The sequence below is a fragment of the Callithrix jacchus genome, chromosome 12, assembly GCF_049354715.1.
Source record: "Callithrix jacchus isolate 240 chromosome 12, calJac240_pri, whole genome shotgun sequence".
NCBI lineage: Eukaryota > Metazoa > Chordata > Mammalia > Primates > Cebidae > Callithrix > Callithrix jacchus.
The window spans coordinates 120570423-120588078 of NC_133513.1; the positions used below are offsets into that span (position 1 = coordinate 120570423).

Consider the following 17656-nt stretch of genomic DNA (forward strand, 5'->3'; position numbering starts at 1 on the left):
TTCCAGATCTCTCCATGTGAAAATATGTACTTCTTCCTGCCTTTGCAATTATCAAATAATCTTTGGATGAAACTTTGAATCCACAAAAATTTGGACATGTCCTTTTTCCCTGTCGGTCTTTCATCAGATGGGTTGAAAATCTATGGTTGGTCTTTGTCCATGACGGTTACTTCTTTGGCTGAGCAGAATGGAAATTTCCTAAGTCTAAGAGTCCAGATGCTCTTTCTTTAGCCTACGAGTATTGGGGAGCCACTGGGGAGATGGGTTCATTGTGATCATATTTATCATCTGAAAAGGTCACTCTGGGTGAAGCACGGGGACAACGGAGGACAAGGACAGACCTAGGTAGATGGGTTTGGAGTCCCCTGTGGCAGTCCAGGTGTGAGAGGATGGCTGTTTATTCCAGTGGGTGGAGACAGGGATGGAAAGGTGTGGATGGAGTTATGACGTGATTTTGCCTCTGAAAGAGTTGGATGGCCATTGTTAGAGCAGCCTGCTTATTGTGACTTATTCACATCCTGTGAATAGTCAAACGAAAACATGCTGTTGGGCATAGTGGCTCACACCTGTAATCTGAATACTTTGGGAGGCCGAGGCAGGAGGATTCCATGAGCCCAGGAGTTCAAGACAAGCCTGGGTAATATAGCAAGATGCCATCTCTACTAAAAATAAAAAACTAGCCAGGCGTGGTGGTGCACACCTGTGGTCCCAGGCTACTCCGAATACTGAAGTGGGAATACTTGGGTCCAGGAGGTTGAAACCGCAGTGAACTAAGATCGCACCACCGTACTCCAGCCTGGGCAAGAGAGGAAAATAAATAAATAAGTAAATAAAAACTGAAACTAAAAGATGCAACAGGAATGAATTAGCATTGAATGATGAAATTTTCACAGAATATCCTGTTGATTTGGAGACCCTAGTGGAACAGTATGGAAAGCCTCATCCGCTGCTCGAGGCAGACACAGTTGTTAGGGGCCACTGCCATGGCTAGTGAATTATGCAGAAGACAGGGAAGCCTTGCAGAACCTCATCTCCCACTAGATGCAGCATTTTGTTTGATCAGCAAAGTACCAAAATTTAACAGCTGAGCCATACTAATGAAGTATGGGACTGTGTCTCAGAAAAGAAAGAGAATTGGGAAAATACGTTTCTCTTCCAGAATAATAAAAACAAGAGCCTGTATCTCAATTATTAGGCTTTGAGAAGTGATCATCAAGATAGCCAGCAATTTCATGCAAATAGAGATGTGACTGAATTACAGTACCCAGCCTATGTAGCCTGGTCATTAAAATGGGAAACTCTTGACAAAGTGGGGAAACTCAGTAGTGAGATATGAGTTTCAATAATTAAACTGGGAAAAGAAGCCATTTGCTGTGTCGGTCGGGAGGACTGGGATGCTTGTGCCCCTGAAATCAGGTGGAGGCAGTGCCCACATGCAGAGTTTGGAGAACATCCGGACAGACTTTTCCAACTGAATTTTGTCCAGGTCATGAATATCTCCTAGACTGGAGGCATCTGCTCTCATAGAGTGATCAGAATCACTCGTTTTATTTGTGGTGCGGGCACAGCAAACTCCTCACACCACGGACTTCACCGGCCAGAACCTGCCATTTCCATTAAAGTTAGAGAGAAAGTATCTCATTGTTGTCATCACATTTAACGTGTGCCTCTTGAAGGAGCTACTTATTTAGAACTTCATACTGGGAATTGTTTTCTTGGCTGCTTAAATTCTGTTCACCACCTTGGCCTTCACAGCCATTGCACCTAATTATGATCCAGGAGATTAAATAAATGAGAAATATCCACTCATTTGGCAGTCCCTGACCATGGCCTCATTTTTCTAAGTCAGTTCTCTGTTGCCTTTTCCCTTCCCACCGTGGGTGTTGAGTGAGCTTGCGGCTACCAGGGATGTGTGCTTTTAGGAATAACCACTTGTTTTGTTCAGATTAACTCAAAGCATGTGTCAAACTCTCGAAAGTAGGAAATCTCCTAATTCTGATAGACACATAGTGGAACCCCTGGGAACAGGCTACTCCTTTCTGATGTCAGACACAGTCTTATTGGCATGGAAAAGCAGGGTAGAGCAGCTGGTGTGGCCCGACCCCTGCTTCTTTTCAGTTGCCCGTGAAGTACAGACCGTCATCTGAGACAGCAGAAGCATCACTTGGTAGCTTTTGGGGATGTAGCCACCGTCTAGGAGACTTTGGCAACATGTTCGCACACTCAGATGGTTCACTATGCCGAATCTGTGCAAGTGAGGGGGCCTTTCATTTTGAAATTCCATAAGAGAAAGGAACAGACAGTTGTATCCCATATTCAACCTGATGTGTCCTGTTCATCATGAAAAATGGATTTAGAGCAAACATTAAAAAAAGCTGTAACCTGCAAGCCTTGTTTGTAAAAATCATGTATTCCTTGAAGCAGAAAGGGTTTAAATGCCTATTCCTAACCTTTGGGGATTCACTCTTAAACTATTAAAGAGACATGCCCAGGGACTATTTCAGAATATATTCTTGAAAAAGCCATCTCAGACAGGAGGTGCATGTGTAAACAAAAAGATAGGACTAATCCACAGCTCCTGTGAAATAGAGCCATTACCTTTCAGGCTGTTCTCATTTGGCCTTTAAAAGTGGGGTCCTTTAGAATTCAGTTATTGGTGGGGGGTGCCGTTTTTACCTTGTCTTTGGTGGGCCGTTTCAGTGTTTTGTTTTGTTTTTTCTTTCAGGATTTCCTAATGGAAACGTTCATCATGTTTAAGAACCTCATTGGGAAGAACGTCTACCCTTTCGACTGGGTGATCATGAACATGGTACAGAATAAGTAAGTACAGGGCGAGCGGCCCCACCTTTTCTGTGGCACCCAGTTCATGTCTGCTGGGAGCAGCGGTATTGCCTGGAGACCAAGCTGCCTTCCGTCACACGATCCGTTCCATGTTCCTAATTCTGTGATGCTCACGCAGTTCTAGGGAGAAATGGACCCAGAGTTTGTGGTGACTTCCTTAGGACAACATAATTTGGGCTCCGTCCCCTGGAGAAAAGCAAGCTGAACCTGAATCTCCCATAGCTGTCATCATGGGCAGTGGGGTTCTGCTTGGCATCGCTTTGCCCTCTCGTGTTAACCATGTTTTCATCGGCCATACCCACTGTTGGCTCCAGGCGAGGCTTTCAGAGGTGTTTACATTTCACATATTTCAGTGTTTTTTACTCGAGCATTTTCTTCATACTTATTAAATAGTGAGCTTGCGCCCTGTTTATCATCTCCAGTGAGAGCTGTTTGTTAATTTTCTAGCACATTGGGTTTTATCATTTCTGTAAGCACTAACAATGACTGTGGAATTCTCAATCACATGGGATTTTAAAAAAAACTTTCTGTTCATCTCTGTCTTTCTTTCTCATCACACTTTGTAGGGAGATCATTGTGGGTTCATGTGCAGTTGTAGGAAGTGATAGAGATCTTGTCTGTCAAGGAGTCAATGATGCCATTCACTGATCTTCCTCAGATTCCCTCAGTTTCATTTGTACTCGTTACTGTTTGTATGGAGCTGTATACGATTTCATCACATGCATATGCTGTGGACTGCACCGCAGTGAAGCTACTGAGCATTTCCATCACCACAAATGTTCCTCTGGTTGTCCAATTATAGTCACATACACCTCTCCCCTCCACCACTCCACCGTCCCTAAGCTCTTCCAACCACCTGTTCATTCTTCATTTGTATAATTGCTTCACTTCAGAGATGTGAGATAAATGCCATCATACAGTATGTAACCTTTCAGCATGGCTGTTGCACTTTGCTTAATTCACCAGAGATCCATTTAGGTTCTTGCTTGTATCAGTAGCTTATTCCTTTTTATTGCTGGGTAGCATTCCGTGGTATGCCTGGACCAAGCATGATGAACCGTTTTCCTGTGGAAGGATGTCTGGGCTATCCCCAGTTTGTGGCTCTTATGAGTGAAGCTGCCACCAGCCTTCATGCATCAGTTTCTGGGTGAACATAAGTCTTCATTTCAGTGGCATAAATGCCTTGCTGGACAAATGCTGGGTTGTCGGGTAATTGCACATTTCGTTTCATAAGAAACTGCCAATCTGTGTCTGTACCGTTTTGCGTTCCCACCAGCAGTGTGAGTGACTCGGTGTGTCTGCATCCAGCGTTTGCTGCTGACACTGTTTTTTATTTTAGCCAGGCTCGTAGGTGCACAGTGTAACTTGCTAGGGTGTGAATTTGCATCTTCTTTGATGGCTTTGCCTCTTTATAATGCGTGTGGTCCTTCCCTTGGACAAATCCACAGCAGCACAACCTCTCCTGTGACCTCCCTGGGTTTTGCTGCTTTCTAGGGCAACAGGGACAGCTTGGCCTTGTGTGCTGCAGCTGCAGGATTCCTGCAGACCTCCCTGAGGGATGAGCACGAGGGAGTGAGTGTTGTCCACCCGCATCAGATTTTACTGAGGTTAAGGTCTCTTTCCACACATCAAAGACAGCATTGGAGAATAGAAGGTGAGGAAGCCTTGGAGAGCCTGGTGTGTCTGTACCCTTAGGTCTGGCCCTGGGAGCAGAGTGGGGGTCCTGGCCTCTTCTCCTCCCCACGCTTCCACCTCCTGGGTGTCTTTAAATTATTCCAGTGGCCATCTCTCAGCTTCTGAGTCCTCATCTAGAAAATGATGGACTTGGGCTGGGCACAGTGGTGCACGCCTGTAATCCCAGCACTTTGGGAGGCTGAGGCAGGTGGGTCAGGGCCCGTGTGGATGCCTGTTCTCTGCTTCCTGACTCCTCTGCATATGGACCCGACCTTCTCTGGGTCTCCCAGCACAGCGCCACATCCTTGCTCTCAGGCTGTGGATTCCGTGGCCCTGGGTGAGCACTGCTCCAACAAAGGTCGGATGCGACGCACTCCCCGAAGCTGGTGCTCCTACTCCGAGGGTCTCCTGCTTAGGATGGCATCATCAAAATCTACTTAATTTATGATTTTTTAAAAAAAATAATTGAGAGCCTGTTTTTAGTTGACATATCGTGGCCGCATCATTCTCTCTTCCTGCCTTACCGTCTTCCTCTTATCGCCAACCCTGTGCTACATGAGGGTGGCCGCCATGCTGGCTGCGATGCAAAGCCGTCATTAAGTAAGTGGTGGGGAGCTCAACCCTGGGAGTGCGGTGGTTCTGGTTGGCTTCTCCAGAGACCCTGTCCAGCTTCTCCTGGGATATTCTGTTGTTTCTGGGGTGAGCAGATGGCTTGATCCACGCTCCTTGGAATCATGAATACTTCGCTGTGAGCCAGGGGCAACCTTCCCCAGCCAGCATCCTTACTCACTTCTGCCCCTCTGCAGGGCCTGGTGCCTGACAGAGGAACCCGCCCTGCAGCAGCAGGTTGGTGCAGTGGCATTTTAGACCAAAGCCTTTGCATCTTAGAAACAGGGAAGAGAGTCTATTGTTTTGAGGACAGGGAAACTCTGTAGGGAGAAGCCAGCAGCACTCAGCGTCCTCTCAGCGGCTGATTTGATGAGAACTCTGAGGATGAAGTTCACCTTGGCGGTAGTAAAATCCACCTTGTTCTCCTGTCCATCGTGTACACAGGCTGCAGCTGGAAAGACGTCTTGATAAGGGAAGCAGCCTGAATGTAAAATCCCTACACTTTATTTTCTGTTTTACATAAAATGTTATCCCAAACTGTCTAATCAAGAATTCTAGCACTCTAAGGCCAAGTTGTTGAGTAGACAGTGTTTCCTCCATGGGAGCTTCCTGCTGAGAAATGATGTGTGCCTGTGCTCATCTGTGTGTGTGCTTACATCTGTGTGCAGGTGTGTGTACCCGTGCTCATTTGTGTGTGCTTGCATGTGTGTGCATGTGTGTGTACCTGTGCTCATAGTGTGTGCTTGCGTGTGTGTGCATGAGTGTGCAGATATGTGTACCCCTGCTCATCTGTGTGTGTGTGTGTGTACCCGTGCTCATTTGTGTGTGCTTGCATGTGTGTGCATGTGAGTGTGCATGTTGTATACCTGTGTTCATTGTGTGTGCTTGCATGCATGTGCATGAGTGTGTGTGTGCATGTATGTGTACCCATGCTCATCTCTCTGTGTGCTTGCATGTGTGTGCATGCATGCTCATCTGTGTGTGTGCATGTGGGTGTAGGTATGTGTACCTGTGCATTGAGGTGTTGGTTTAAAGTAAACGCACTTTCATTTACAGAGATTCTGACTCTTAGAAGCTCAAACAAATAAATATTCCTATCCAAGTCGATTCCCAAGCCCACACAGCACGAGAGTCAGCCACAGAGGAGGCATTTTAGGTCCCGATCGGAATTGGTCATTGATAACTATAACTTTCATTCCTGTATCCTTCTGCCCCCAAATGCTGCCCCGTGTGTGAAATAAATAACGTGAACGTTTAGAAGCTGGATCAGGTGGGTGTTTGAAGAAGGTTATTGCCTCCATGTGGTCAGATACTTGAAACTGTCTGGAGGCAGCCGGACAAGGTCTCTGGAGAAGCAAACCAGAACTGTCGCACTCCTAGGGTTGAGCTCCACACCCCTTACTTGATGACGGAGTGGCTTTGCATCGCGGCCAGCGCAGCGGCCCCCCTCACGTAGTGCAGGGTTGGCTGTAGGAGGAAGGCAGTGAAGCAGGAAGAGAGAATGATGTGGCCTGGTGTTCCAGCTGAAAACAGACTCTCAATTATTTTTAAAAAATCATAAAATAAGTGGATTTTGATGCTGCCTTCCTAAGCGGGAGGCTCTTGGAGTAGGAGCACCGTGAATAAGAGCAGCTGGAGCAGTGCTCACCCAGGGCCTTAGGTATTCTTTGACACCTTTGCTTCAATGCCAGCTTCAGAGTAAAGGTTCGCATCACTCTCCCTGTAGGCACCCATTCTTTGTGAGGCGTTAACACGTTCCCATTCTGGATCTGGGGATGAGCTAACACTGGGCATGCCTCCCGGCACCAGGCACCGCTGTGGGGACATCACATGCCATCACATCCTTAATACCCTCAGCAGCCCTCTGGGACAGCCGCTGTGTTTATGCCCACTTTACACATGGGGAAATTGAGGCATGGAAGTTGGGTCACTTGCCAAAAGACACAGAGCGGGGCAGGGTTAGTGCCAACATTTAAATCCAGAGCATCCACCCACCCCAGAGCCGTCCCTAAGCCGCCCAGCTACCCTGCCCCGTGGTCTTAAGTAGGTCTCCTGTTTCCCAAGAGAATGTTATGAGTTTTTGTTTTGCTTTTATTCGAGTGCCCTTAACACATGACGCAGCTTTTCCACAAGGCTTACTGCTTCCGTGAGTGAATTCTGAGCATGGAAGTCATTACATTGCCACTTATTTTTCTTCACCTTCAGAAGTGTATGCACCATTTGTTAATGTGCTTCATACGAGCAAATCTTGCTGTGAAGTCTAGAAAAATAACGTCCCCCTAGTATTGTCATAAAGTAATCTCCTTATGGAAATTACAGATAAATTACAGATAAATTACAATAAATTATTCTGTGTCTTTATCTACTTGCCATATATGTGTATATATATTGCCTCTTCATAGGTAAATATTTTATATGTTGCCAGACTTCCCTGCTCCCTCCACCTCTTAACAAGTACCGGAGACTTCCTTGCCTCGGCTGGATGACCAATGGTTCCTGAAGCTCCTGGAGTCTGTATTTCAGTTTTAATGGCACAGTTGGACATGCGGTTTTACCACCTACGGCTTAGAAATTGAAAAAATCAACCTCTGCGGTCTCCTGTATATTTGTGTGCTTGTTTATCCTTGTCTCTGTGAACACCCTTTCCTCGATACATGGGGCTTGTAAAATGTAATTAAAGGCAATGTCTATTAGTTTTTGTGATACAACTTGTAAATCAGGAATCAAAGTTAGAGGAATATCCCAAAGGACGGTGTTCACTTGGTTGTTATGTTCAAGATAGGAACTGATTGGCAGTGGCCTGACATGATAGCTCTGCTCTAGGATATGAGAGTGCCAGATGGCAGGATGACATTTAAGATAAGCACAGCACAGAACGAGTAGAAATGTGCTTGTGTGCTAGCACCAAGAAGTGCTTTATAATCTTCCCAGAGGGGAGCAGCTGCTAAGTTTTCTTTGAAGCTCTCGGGTTCTGCTGGAAGCACAGACCTTTCCCTGTTGGCACCTACGTGCTGGTATCCATCCTGGAACTCTTATTAGCTGACTTTCTGAGATTCACGCTCCGTGTATGCAGTGTAGTCTGATGGCCAGCAGTCATAGCATGGCTAGCATAGAGTTCTCCTTGGTTGGTAATGAGAATGTGACCACTTGCTTGAATTTTGGTGTCTCTTCTAGTCCTAGGGTTTGATGTAGGGTTCCAGTGGGGTGCTTGAGTTTATATACTAATAACCCCTACTAGAATTTTAAGTGATAGGAGTGACCTGGTAGGAAGTGAATCTGTCAGGTAAACCGAATCCCTTTTTCACCTCAAAGAAACCATTTCTTTTTTTTTTTTTTTTTGAGATGGAATCTCGCTCTGTTGCTCAGGCTGGAATGAAATGGCACGATCTCAGCTCACTGCAAACTCTGCCTCCCGGGTTTGAGCGATTCTCCTGCCTCAGCCTCCAGAGTAGCTGGGATTATAGGGACGCACCACCACACCCGCTAATTTTGGTATTTTTAGTAGAGGCAGGGTTTCACCATGTTGGTCAGGCTGGTCTCAAACTCCTGACCTCGTGATCCACCTGCCTCAGCCTCCTAAAGTGCTGGGATTACAGGCGTGAGCCACTACGCCTGGCCGAAGAAACCATTTCTTATTAACTGCTTTCCTTTTGTTTGAGAAAGGCATTTCTACAACATACAATGGGTGGGAGACAAGGACCCTACTGACTGTAATTTTTCCTGTTTTTGGAATTGGACTTTCTCGTTCATATTGACTACATAGCATGTAACAAAACCTGATCCGCAGTTGTCAACTACTCAGACTTCTAACAGAACTTTTAGAAATTCAGCTACTCGGTTCACCTCTTCCCTAGTCCTCCCTGCCTACTGTCCCCTCTGCTCTCAGGATAAGAAAGCAGTGAAACCAGCACTTGCATTTCTTCAGAGCAAGTGTAGTTTGTAACTGTGATTATCCATTGCTTTCAGGTGTTCCTCTCTGTTGGTGTAGGTTTTGCATTTTACACTTCCTGTTCTCCTCCAGGGTAGGCTGGGACCTCCTAGAAATAATGATTAGAGGTTTGTAGCCCACACACGTTCATAGAGGACTTGGTATGTCTTGCAAGTAAACGTTGTTAGAACATAAATACAGATTATGTAAAATCATAGAGAAAACGATGCTTTCTAGAAGTCAAAACACTCAGCGCTGACCGCAAGACAAAACATAAAGGCAAATAAGATGGTTGCTGGATTCTCACTGGATGGGGAACATGATCCTTGCCATTTATCAGGGGAAACTGGCAATTTACACTGTAGTTTCTTTCTTTTCTTTTTTTTCCTGAGACAGGGTTTCACTCTGTTGCCCAGGCTGGAGTACAGTGGCATGATCACGGCTCACTGCTGCCTTTACTGGATTCAAGCAATCCTCCCAGCTGAGCTTTCTGGGTAGCTGAGACTACAGCCACATACCACTGCACACAGCTAATTTTTCGTGGGTTTATTTTTTTGGAGAGATGGGGTTTCGCCATATTGCCCAGGCTGGTCTCGAACTCCTGGGCTCAAGCAGTCCACCCACCTGTCCTCCCAAAGTGCTGGGATTATAGGCATGAGCCACCACACCTGGCCATGATGTAGATCTTTATATAGGAGCTATTGATCAAGAGTAGATCATAGGGAAGGAATCAGTTGAGAAATCAAAATTCTACCCATAGAAAACAGAAGAGATTATTCTTTCAATTAGGAAATGCATAAGATGTTACCAGTTAGCTTGTTGGTTGTGATACTGGCTGGTTGTCGTCAGACCTGTTTGAAAGACTAGCTCATCAAATGAAGGGGATTTCACTGACCTGCCCCATTCAGTCATGTCTAGTCATTGACCGTTCGAACATTAGAAACTGTCAGTCAAAAACTATTGTTTGGTTTGATTCTATCTGCAATCAGTTAATCTTATACTTGTCCTTTCATACTTCGAAGTTTCACCCCTATTTGGGGTTTGTGATATCATGTTGCTATTTATTTCCAGTGTCTATGTGTTACTCATCAAAAAAAAGAAAAAGCATGGCATATGGAGACTGTCCCAGAACAGATCAGGATGGTGGTTGCAGTCTGCAGAGGGTGGAGCATTTTAATGTCTTGGCCACATTTTGACGATCACCTTGGCTCGTTTCTCTGTGGCCTCTCTTCTTCTCCCCATGATTCATCCTTCTTTCAACCAGGAGGTTTTTCCTCAGTCCAGTGGCGCAACACATTACATTTTCACCAGCCTGACGTACATGATGTATATGGAGCAGCTCCTTTCATGAGGAATATCTTTCATGCTTATTTTTGTAAGTTAACACCTTCTCCCCTTTTAAATATAATACATTTCCTCACTTATAAGTAGTATCTACCAGATGTATCAGAGTCCAGGATGGCAAGCTCCCTGATATTTCTGCCAAAATTAATTTGGCTCCTAGTCAGGACAGGAAAAGGCCTTGAGCCGTAGAAAGGGATTCCGCCTTGAAGATGCCAGTTCCTTAAGGATAAGCCGTGTTCGTGCTCAGAAGGCAGATTTGCAGGGCAGGCTGTTTGCAGGATCTTTGCCATTTGGTTTCATTGTCATGATGGAATTTTAGTCTTTGGCTGCACTGAGCTGAGGGCTTGATCAGAGAAAATGTACCACTTGCCTTAGGATGGGAGAGAGGCAAGAGTTCGTGGCCACGTGCAGGGGACCTGCCCCCAGGACCTGCACCAGTGGCAGCCTGTGGATGGCTTAGTCAGGAGGACTGTGTGTTTTCCTTCCTGTTCTGCCTCCATCCAGAGAAGCATCTCTGCTTCCCAGTTAAGGGTACATAGTTAAAAATTCTTCGTGCACGTTGAAATCTTGGTTATAAAGCATTTGGGGCTTGATAAACTCTTGGATTATTGCTTCTTAGCATCTTTCTTCCCTTTCTTTGAAGGCTGGATTTTAGTTGATGTTGTGACTTCTCATTTAATTTATTTTTAAAATTGATTGACTTACTATTGAGGCTTTGCACATCCAGTGGCTTGATGATTTTAGGCACACTTTAGGAATTTTTTTTTTCTTTGAAACAGTATATAGCAGCTGTTGACAGAAACACAGTCACAGCACAACTAGCTAAGACCAAAACCTCTCTCTCTCTGTGTGTGTGTGTGTGTGTGTGTGTATGTGTATGTGTGTATGTACTGACTCTACATTTTGCTTTGCGCAGAGAGATGTTTCGTGCATAAAATAGAGAGGGCACTTGGCTTTGATCCTCATAATGTGAAGTGCCTCCTCCGGCATGAAGTACCAGTGGGATCCGACATTAACACCAGCCAGGTGCTCACAATAAGATGTGCATGGTCTCTGAGAATTATATATACCTGTAGGTTTGAGGTAAAAAAATAGGAATTTGAAGTCAGTATAGTGAAAACATTCTGGAATGAAAATTTCCCTGAAGTTCTTCATACCTGCCTTTTACTCCAGCTCATACACTTAGTAATATTGCTCTTTGAGCCTTCTTTCTCTCCCAGAAAACTGGCCTAACTGAGACATTTCACAGCCCAGAGTCCCCGGCTGGCAGGCACCATAGGTCTGCTTCCTAGGTGGGCTAACCTGGGCTGTACCTGAGTGCATTTCTGGGAAGCTACCCAGAAAAACACCTGAGACGTTTCTTTGGGGCTGTGTTGGCCATTGCGATGCATCAGGATTTCAAGACAGATACTGACTTGTATCCAGTAATAATGCTCTGGACCCAGCAGCAGGAAAAAGACCCCACTGGGGCTACGTTGCCATGTCACTCATTTTAGTTTTATCTCCAGAGGTTGCTTTCAGAGTGGATAGGGACATTGGCAGTTCTCTCTCAGACTTTTGGGCCTAGATATGGTTGCAGACGGTGTATGAGAGTCTGCCGCACCTTGGGCTGGAAACTGACCCACACCCCGGTGCAAGCTGTTGAGTTCTGTTCATTCTTAAGGTGTGTTCATAAATTACTCCAGACACATTCTGTAAGTTATCCTGTGGCATGTGTGCTTTTGCTCTTTGCTTCATAACTAAAACAGATAATTTCCAGAGTTTTACCTGGTCGTTTATAACCAACGTATTGCACGTAGCCCAGAGATCTTAAACTGTGCGGTTTTATTCAGATTGCCTCTTTTAAATTTTTAATTCCGAGATGAAAAATCAACCTGCTCTCGAAGGAGTGGCAGTGATGAAGAGCTCTCAGCAGGACTCTTATTTAGGGGCGCTCGCTTTGGAGGAAAGTTTGAAAAGGGCAAAGTCTGTTTAAGAATTCTCAGAGACCATGCACACCTCATCAGGAGTGCCTGGCTGGTACTGATGCCACATCCCGCTGGCACTTAATGCCGGAGGAGGCACTTCACGTTATGAGGACCGAAGCCAAGTGCCCTCTATTTTATGCATGAAACATCTCTCTGCACGAAGCAAAATGGAGGAAACACACTTTCTTACCGTCCTCCTCCAGGTCCTCTCATGCTAAGTTTTAACCTCCTGTGCTGCTGGGACTTGGAAGAAGGTCTGTGCAGTATAGGACCCTCCGGTGTGATGCTTTTAAGTCTAGAACAGGAAAAGGAGGACCAAGTTAACTGAGTCCTTGCTGGCTTGCCACGCAGTGTCTTCCATGTCTTTTTGGTAGCTGTCAATCAAGGACAGTTGTTTCCCCTAGAGGAAAATCGACAATGTCCAGACATATTGTTGTTGTCACAACTTTGGGGGAGAGGGCTGCTGGCATTTAGTGGATATAAACCAGGGATGCTAGTAAATGTCTTTTCATGCAAGAGACAGCCCCCTGCCACAAAGAGTCATTTTATCCAAAATGTCATGTTATAGATGAAAAAAACAGAGTCTCAGTGATGCTAAGTAACTGTTGGAAATATATGTGAGTTATGGCTGGGTGCAGTGGCTCACGCCTATAATCCCAGCACTTTGAGTGTCCGAGGCTGGTGGATCACTTGAGGTCAGGAATTCAACACCAGCCTGACCAATTTGGCAAAACCCTGTCTGTGCTAAAAGTACAAAAAAAATCAGCCAGGTATGGTGGCATGTGCCTGTAGTCCCAGCTACTCAGGAGGCTGATATTGAACCCAGGAGGTGGAGGTTGCAGTGCACTGAGATTGCACCATGCACCCTAGCCTGGGCAACAGAGCAAGATACCATCTCAGAAAAAAAAAAAAAAAAGAAAAAAATACATGTGATTTATTATAGTGACTCTCTTCTCTTTGTTTCCCCATTTCCCAGCCACTCTTTTCTGCCATAAGACCTCAGCAAAACCCGTGCCCTCTAGAACAAATAATAGCCACTTGCTGAAGATAGGAGGACTGGTCTTCACTTGTTACGGGGGTGTTTGAGAATTGGAGACAGTTTCCCCAGGTCGCTCTGCCAGGTGCTCCAGTGTCTTTGCAGGAGATTCTGTGGGCTTTGGTCTGGGGTGGTTGAGAGGAAGATGACATTGGAATCACAGTAACACGAATTTATACACCAGGCTGCCTCCAGCCCTGCCTGGCATGTGGGGCGTGCATTGAAAATATTAGCAAGTGCTTATTCGTGGGGCACTTGGGCTGCCAGCCTCTACACCCCGATTCTGCCAAGCCCGGGATGAAGGAGTAGCCACAGGCCCATCCAGAGGCCACCGCCAGTACAAGGGTTGGAAGCTAGGCTTTGGAGTCAGCTTGTCAGGTCCAATTCATGTGCCACCACTTGTTAGCTTTGTAAATTTCGTGTTTGGCAGATTTAGCCTGTGCTGTAGTTTCTTCTCCCATAAATTAGAGACAGAAGTCAAGGCTTGCTGGAGTGTTCTGGGGGAATAAATGAAAAAGTGCCTGTGGGGTGCCTTGTTCAGAGCCTGACCTGCAGTGACCTTGCAACTAGTGGTGTCTGTAGCTGCCTCCATTTTCATGAAGATAACGGTGACATGATAGTACGTCATTGTCCCTCTGAATCTGAGAATTGAGGCCACAAGTAAGGGTTCGAAGCGTAGACATTGCCTTGGAGATTCAGAGCACGTGGTATATGTATTGAGAAATTACATTATAAAGAAATACAATTCTTTGCTTTCATAGATGCACTCTCCTCTTGTGAGGATATTTGTATATATTCAAATTATGGTTTTCCTTGATTTACAGGTAATTAAGTCAACCCACTTGGCTTGCTGTTTTCCTGGAAGTAGCATTTGTGAATTTCTTTAAGTGACGTGGCTGACACACTGTCAAGCATAGGTCTTATGCAGTTGTCTCTGTTCAGAAGCTGGTCACCAAAATGGTGGTCCTGTCTGCCTTGGCATTTTTTTTTTTTGAGACGGAGTTTCGCTCTTGTTACCCAGGCTGGAGTGCAATGGCGCGATCTCGGCTCACCGCAACCTCTGCCTCCTGGGTTCAGGCAATTCTCCTGCCTCAGCCTCCTGAGTAGTTGGGATTACAGGCACGCGCCACCATGCCCAGCTAATTTTTTGTATTTTTAGTAGAGACGGGGTTTCACCATATTGACCAGGATGGTCTCGATCTCTTGACCTCGTGATCCACCCGCCTCGGCCTCCCAAAGTGCTGGGATTACAGGCTTGAGCCACTGCGCCCGGCCTGCCTTGGCATCTTAGAAGGACAGAGCTGCAGTCCCCAGAGAGGATCCCACGTCCCTCATATGCAGATGAGGTTCTGAGATCGGGGGATTGAATGAGGGGCTCCAGGACCCCTGTGTGAGTAGCAGGGCACACCGCAGAACTGGTTGCTCTTAAGCCCCACCCAAGGCCAGGCACGTAAAATGTGGTCGGGCACAGTGGCTCACGCCTGTAATCCCAGCACTTTGGGAGGCCGAGGCAGGTGGATCACGAGGTCAGAGATCAAGACCATCCTGGTCAACATAGTGAAACCCTATCTCTACTAAAAATACAGAAAAAATTAGCTGGGCACGGTGGCGTGTGCCTGTAATCCCAGCTACTCAGGAGGCTGAGGCAGGAGAATTGCCTGAACCCGGGAGGTGGAGGTTGCGGTGAGCCGAGATCGCGCCATTGCACTCCAGCCTGGGTAACAAGAGCAAAACTCCGTCTCAAAAAAAAATGTGGACAGTGATGCCCACCAAGCAGCTCCTTGGGAAGTCCCATTGGCACAACCAGAGTAATGAGCTTGACAAGGAGGTCCTCAATGAAGGAAGGCCAGCTCCTGACCATGCTTAGTTTTGGTAATAGTAAGTGGCACTGTCTACAGAGCCTGACAGGAACTGGGGACTCCACCTGCCTTCTCTCCTTCTCCCACCCTCCTGCCAATCATATGCAGGACTCATTGGATAGGATGGAGTTCTGAAGCCAGCTCCCCAGAGCTGCTGTCCTTCGCTCCTGTGTCCTTTCTCTCAAATCAGTGTGCCTTTCAGCCCTGACCACACCTCCACAGGCTCAGTTGTTCTTGCAAGAAAAGCTAAGCACGGATTTCCAAACGTTTTTGAACAAAACTCCAAGGAAGAAAAACATTTCCGATCACTGCTCGGTGCACTTCCCACTCCCAACAAGGTGTAACCGAGTGAGAATTCCTTACTATGTAGAGCCCTTCCATGGTTTTATTCTGTTCTGTTCCATCTCATTTATTCTATTCCTTTTCACTTAATAAATAAATAAATATAATTTTGCATTCTACCCATTCTATTGATTTCATGCTCCACTGAATGAATCACAGCTGATGCCAGCCTGTGCCAGCCAGAGCACATAAACACTGCATGGCTGACCCCTCTCCCTTCCTCCCTCCATTCCTTCCTTCCTTCCTCCCTTCCTCCATTCCGCTTTCCCAGTGTCCTTACCCGCGTGTGCCGTGGTGATTATTTTTCATTTGAGCCATGCTCATGGGTGTACAGTGGTGCACAGGCAGGGGAGCTGCGTGTCTTCACCTTCTGTAGGAGCTGCCATCTTCCTTTCCCACAAGACTTCAGAGAAGGTCACTGTTGTCCCGAGTTGTTCATTCTCCCTTTTTACACATCCCCCACCCCAGCAGCGTTCACGTTGCTGTGCAGTCTCAGTCATACTTTATACCATCAGACTGATTTTTCTTTATCCAGTCGGATGGTGTGCAGTGAGATTATGTTAAACTCACCTTTCCCTGGTATCTGATTGGGTTGAGCACATTTTTTTATGAGAAATTATCATCATTATTATTTTCTCTTGTATTCAAGCCTCTTGTCCTTTTTTTCCATGCTTACAAGGGTTATATATGTGTGTATATATGTACATTATTTATATACATATATGTATACATTATGTATATCTACACATATATGTATATATAATATATAATGTATATGTATATGTGTATATACATTTATGTGTACATATACATTATATATATACACGTGTGTGTGTGTGTGTGTGTGTGTGTATGTGTGTGTGTGTGTTCTGGATAAGATCCCTGGGTCAGGTATGTGTGCTGTAGATATCTTTCTCTGCTCCATGACTGCAGGTTTTCCTTTTGTCTCTTAATAGTGTTTTTTGTTGGATGACATTTAAAAGTTCTTTTGAAGATGCTTATAGAAAGAAACTGAATGGACCCACCTGCTGGCGACTATCTGGGTAGCAAGGCTCAGCATCCTTGCTGTGTGGAAGCTTCACGAAATGCCATTTAAAAAATGAGATTATCTTGAAAATCAAACATGCACTTCCACCATTCTTTATCAAGCTCCTGCTATTTTTCTGACACAAAATAGGAAATAAAGTTGAATACACTGTCTCCATCTTCAAGAAAGTCTGTTCGTGATATACTTAAATTTTTAAAAATTCACATGTGTAATATATCTTCAGGTCTATAAAGAAATGATCATGTTTAATTACATTTTTTCCATGGAATCCAAGTGTTAGCACTGTGACATTCTGCATGTAAGACCCATCTATGTCACACTTACTATTTGTCACGTGTGATTTTGTGCCTCTGTACATGGGTCTTTAACACTCGGAGGGGGAATCTCTTCTGAACTTCTCAGTGGTTGCACCGTGGGCTGTCCCATTACCCAGCACACAGCAAGTGCTCAATAGGCATTGACTGTGTAGCTGCCAGGCTGAAAGAAGGCGTGTCCCTAGGAAATGCTCTTTGTCACAAAGTGAATCAATAAAATACACGGAGTACTTTCGTAGCTGTTCCTTTTGGAGAATAAAATGCAGTTACCCTTTTTTATGTTTTTGTGTCCACAAAGAAATAATTGCAGCTATAAATGTGTGGTGAACAAATACCTCTTATTCTCTTGAAGATCTATTTGCCAGAGCTAATTCCTTAATTGAATGTTGTTCTAAATTTACCACCAAAATGCATGAGGGTGATCTCTGTTTGTACGTTCCAGCCAACATCACAGCTGCAGGTCTTCCAGTGTCAGGGAGGCTGCCGTGCAGGAAGACTTGCTGTTTTGTGGTCAGCCTTTCCAGGAAGCCTTCAGAAAAGGGTTTTTACTTAATACTGTACCTGTCAGATTCCCAGAGTTGCAAGTAAATTGAAGATACAAATTATGTTGTAAAGTGAAATATTTTGTGTTCTTCTGCAGTTTGGTTGATTTAGGAAGAAAATGAACTCTGACAGCTTGATCTTTTCAGTTCAG

General features: G+C 45.4%; 1 protein-coding gene across 4 annotated transcripts in view; it reads left to right on the plus strand.

The window, feature by feature from the left end:
* DOCK1 (dedicator of cytokinesis 1) overlaps window positions 1-17656 on the plus strand; it is a 543687-nt gene that overhangs the window by 343388 nt on the left and 182643 nt on the right. For all 4 annotated transcript variants that reach the window (XM_035269471.3, XM_035269473.3, XM_035269472.3 and 1 more), the window contains exon 29: window positions 2726-2820. In XM_035269471.3, coding sequence (XP_035125362.1) covers window positions 2726-2820 — 95 coding nt within the window. The remainder of the gene's footprint in view (window positions 1-2725; window positions 2821-17656) is intronic.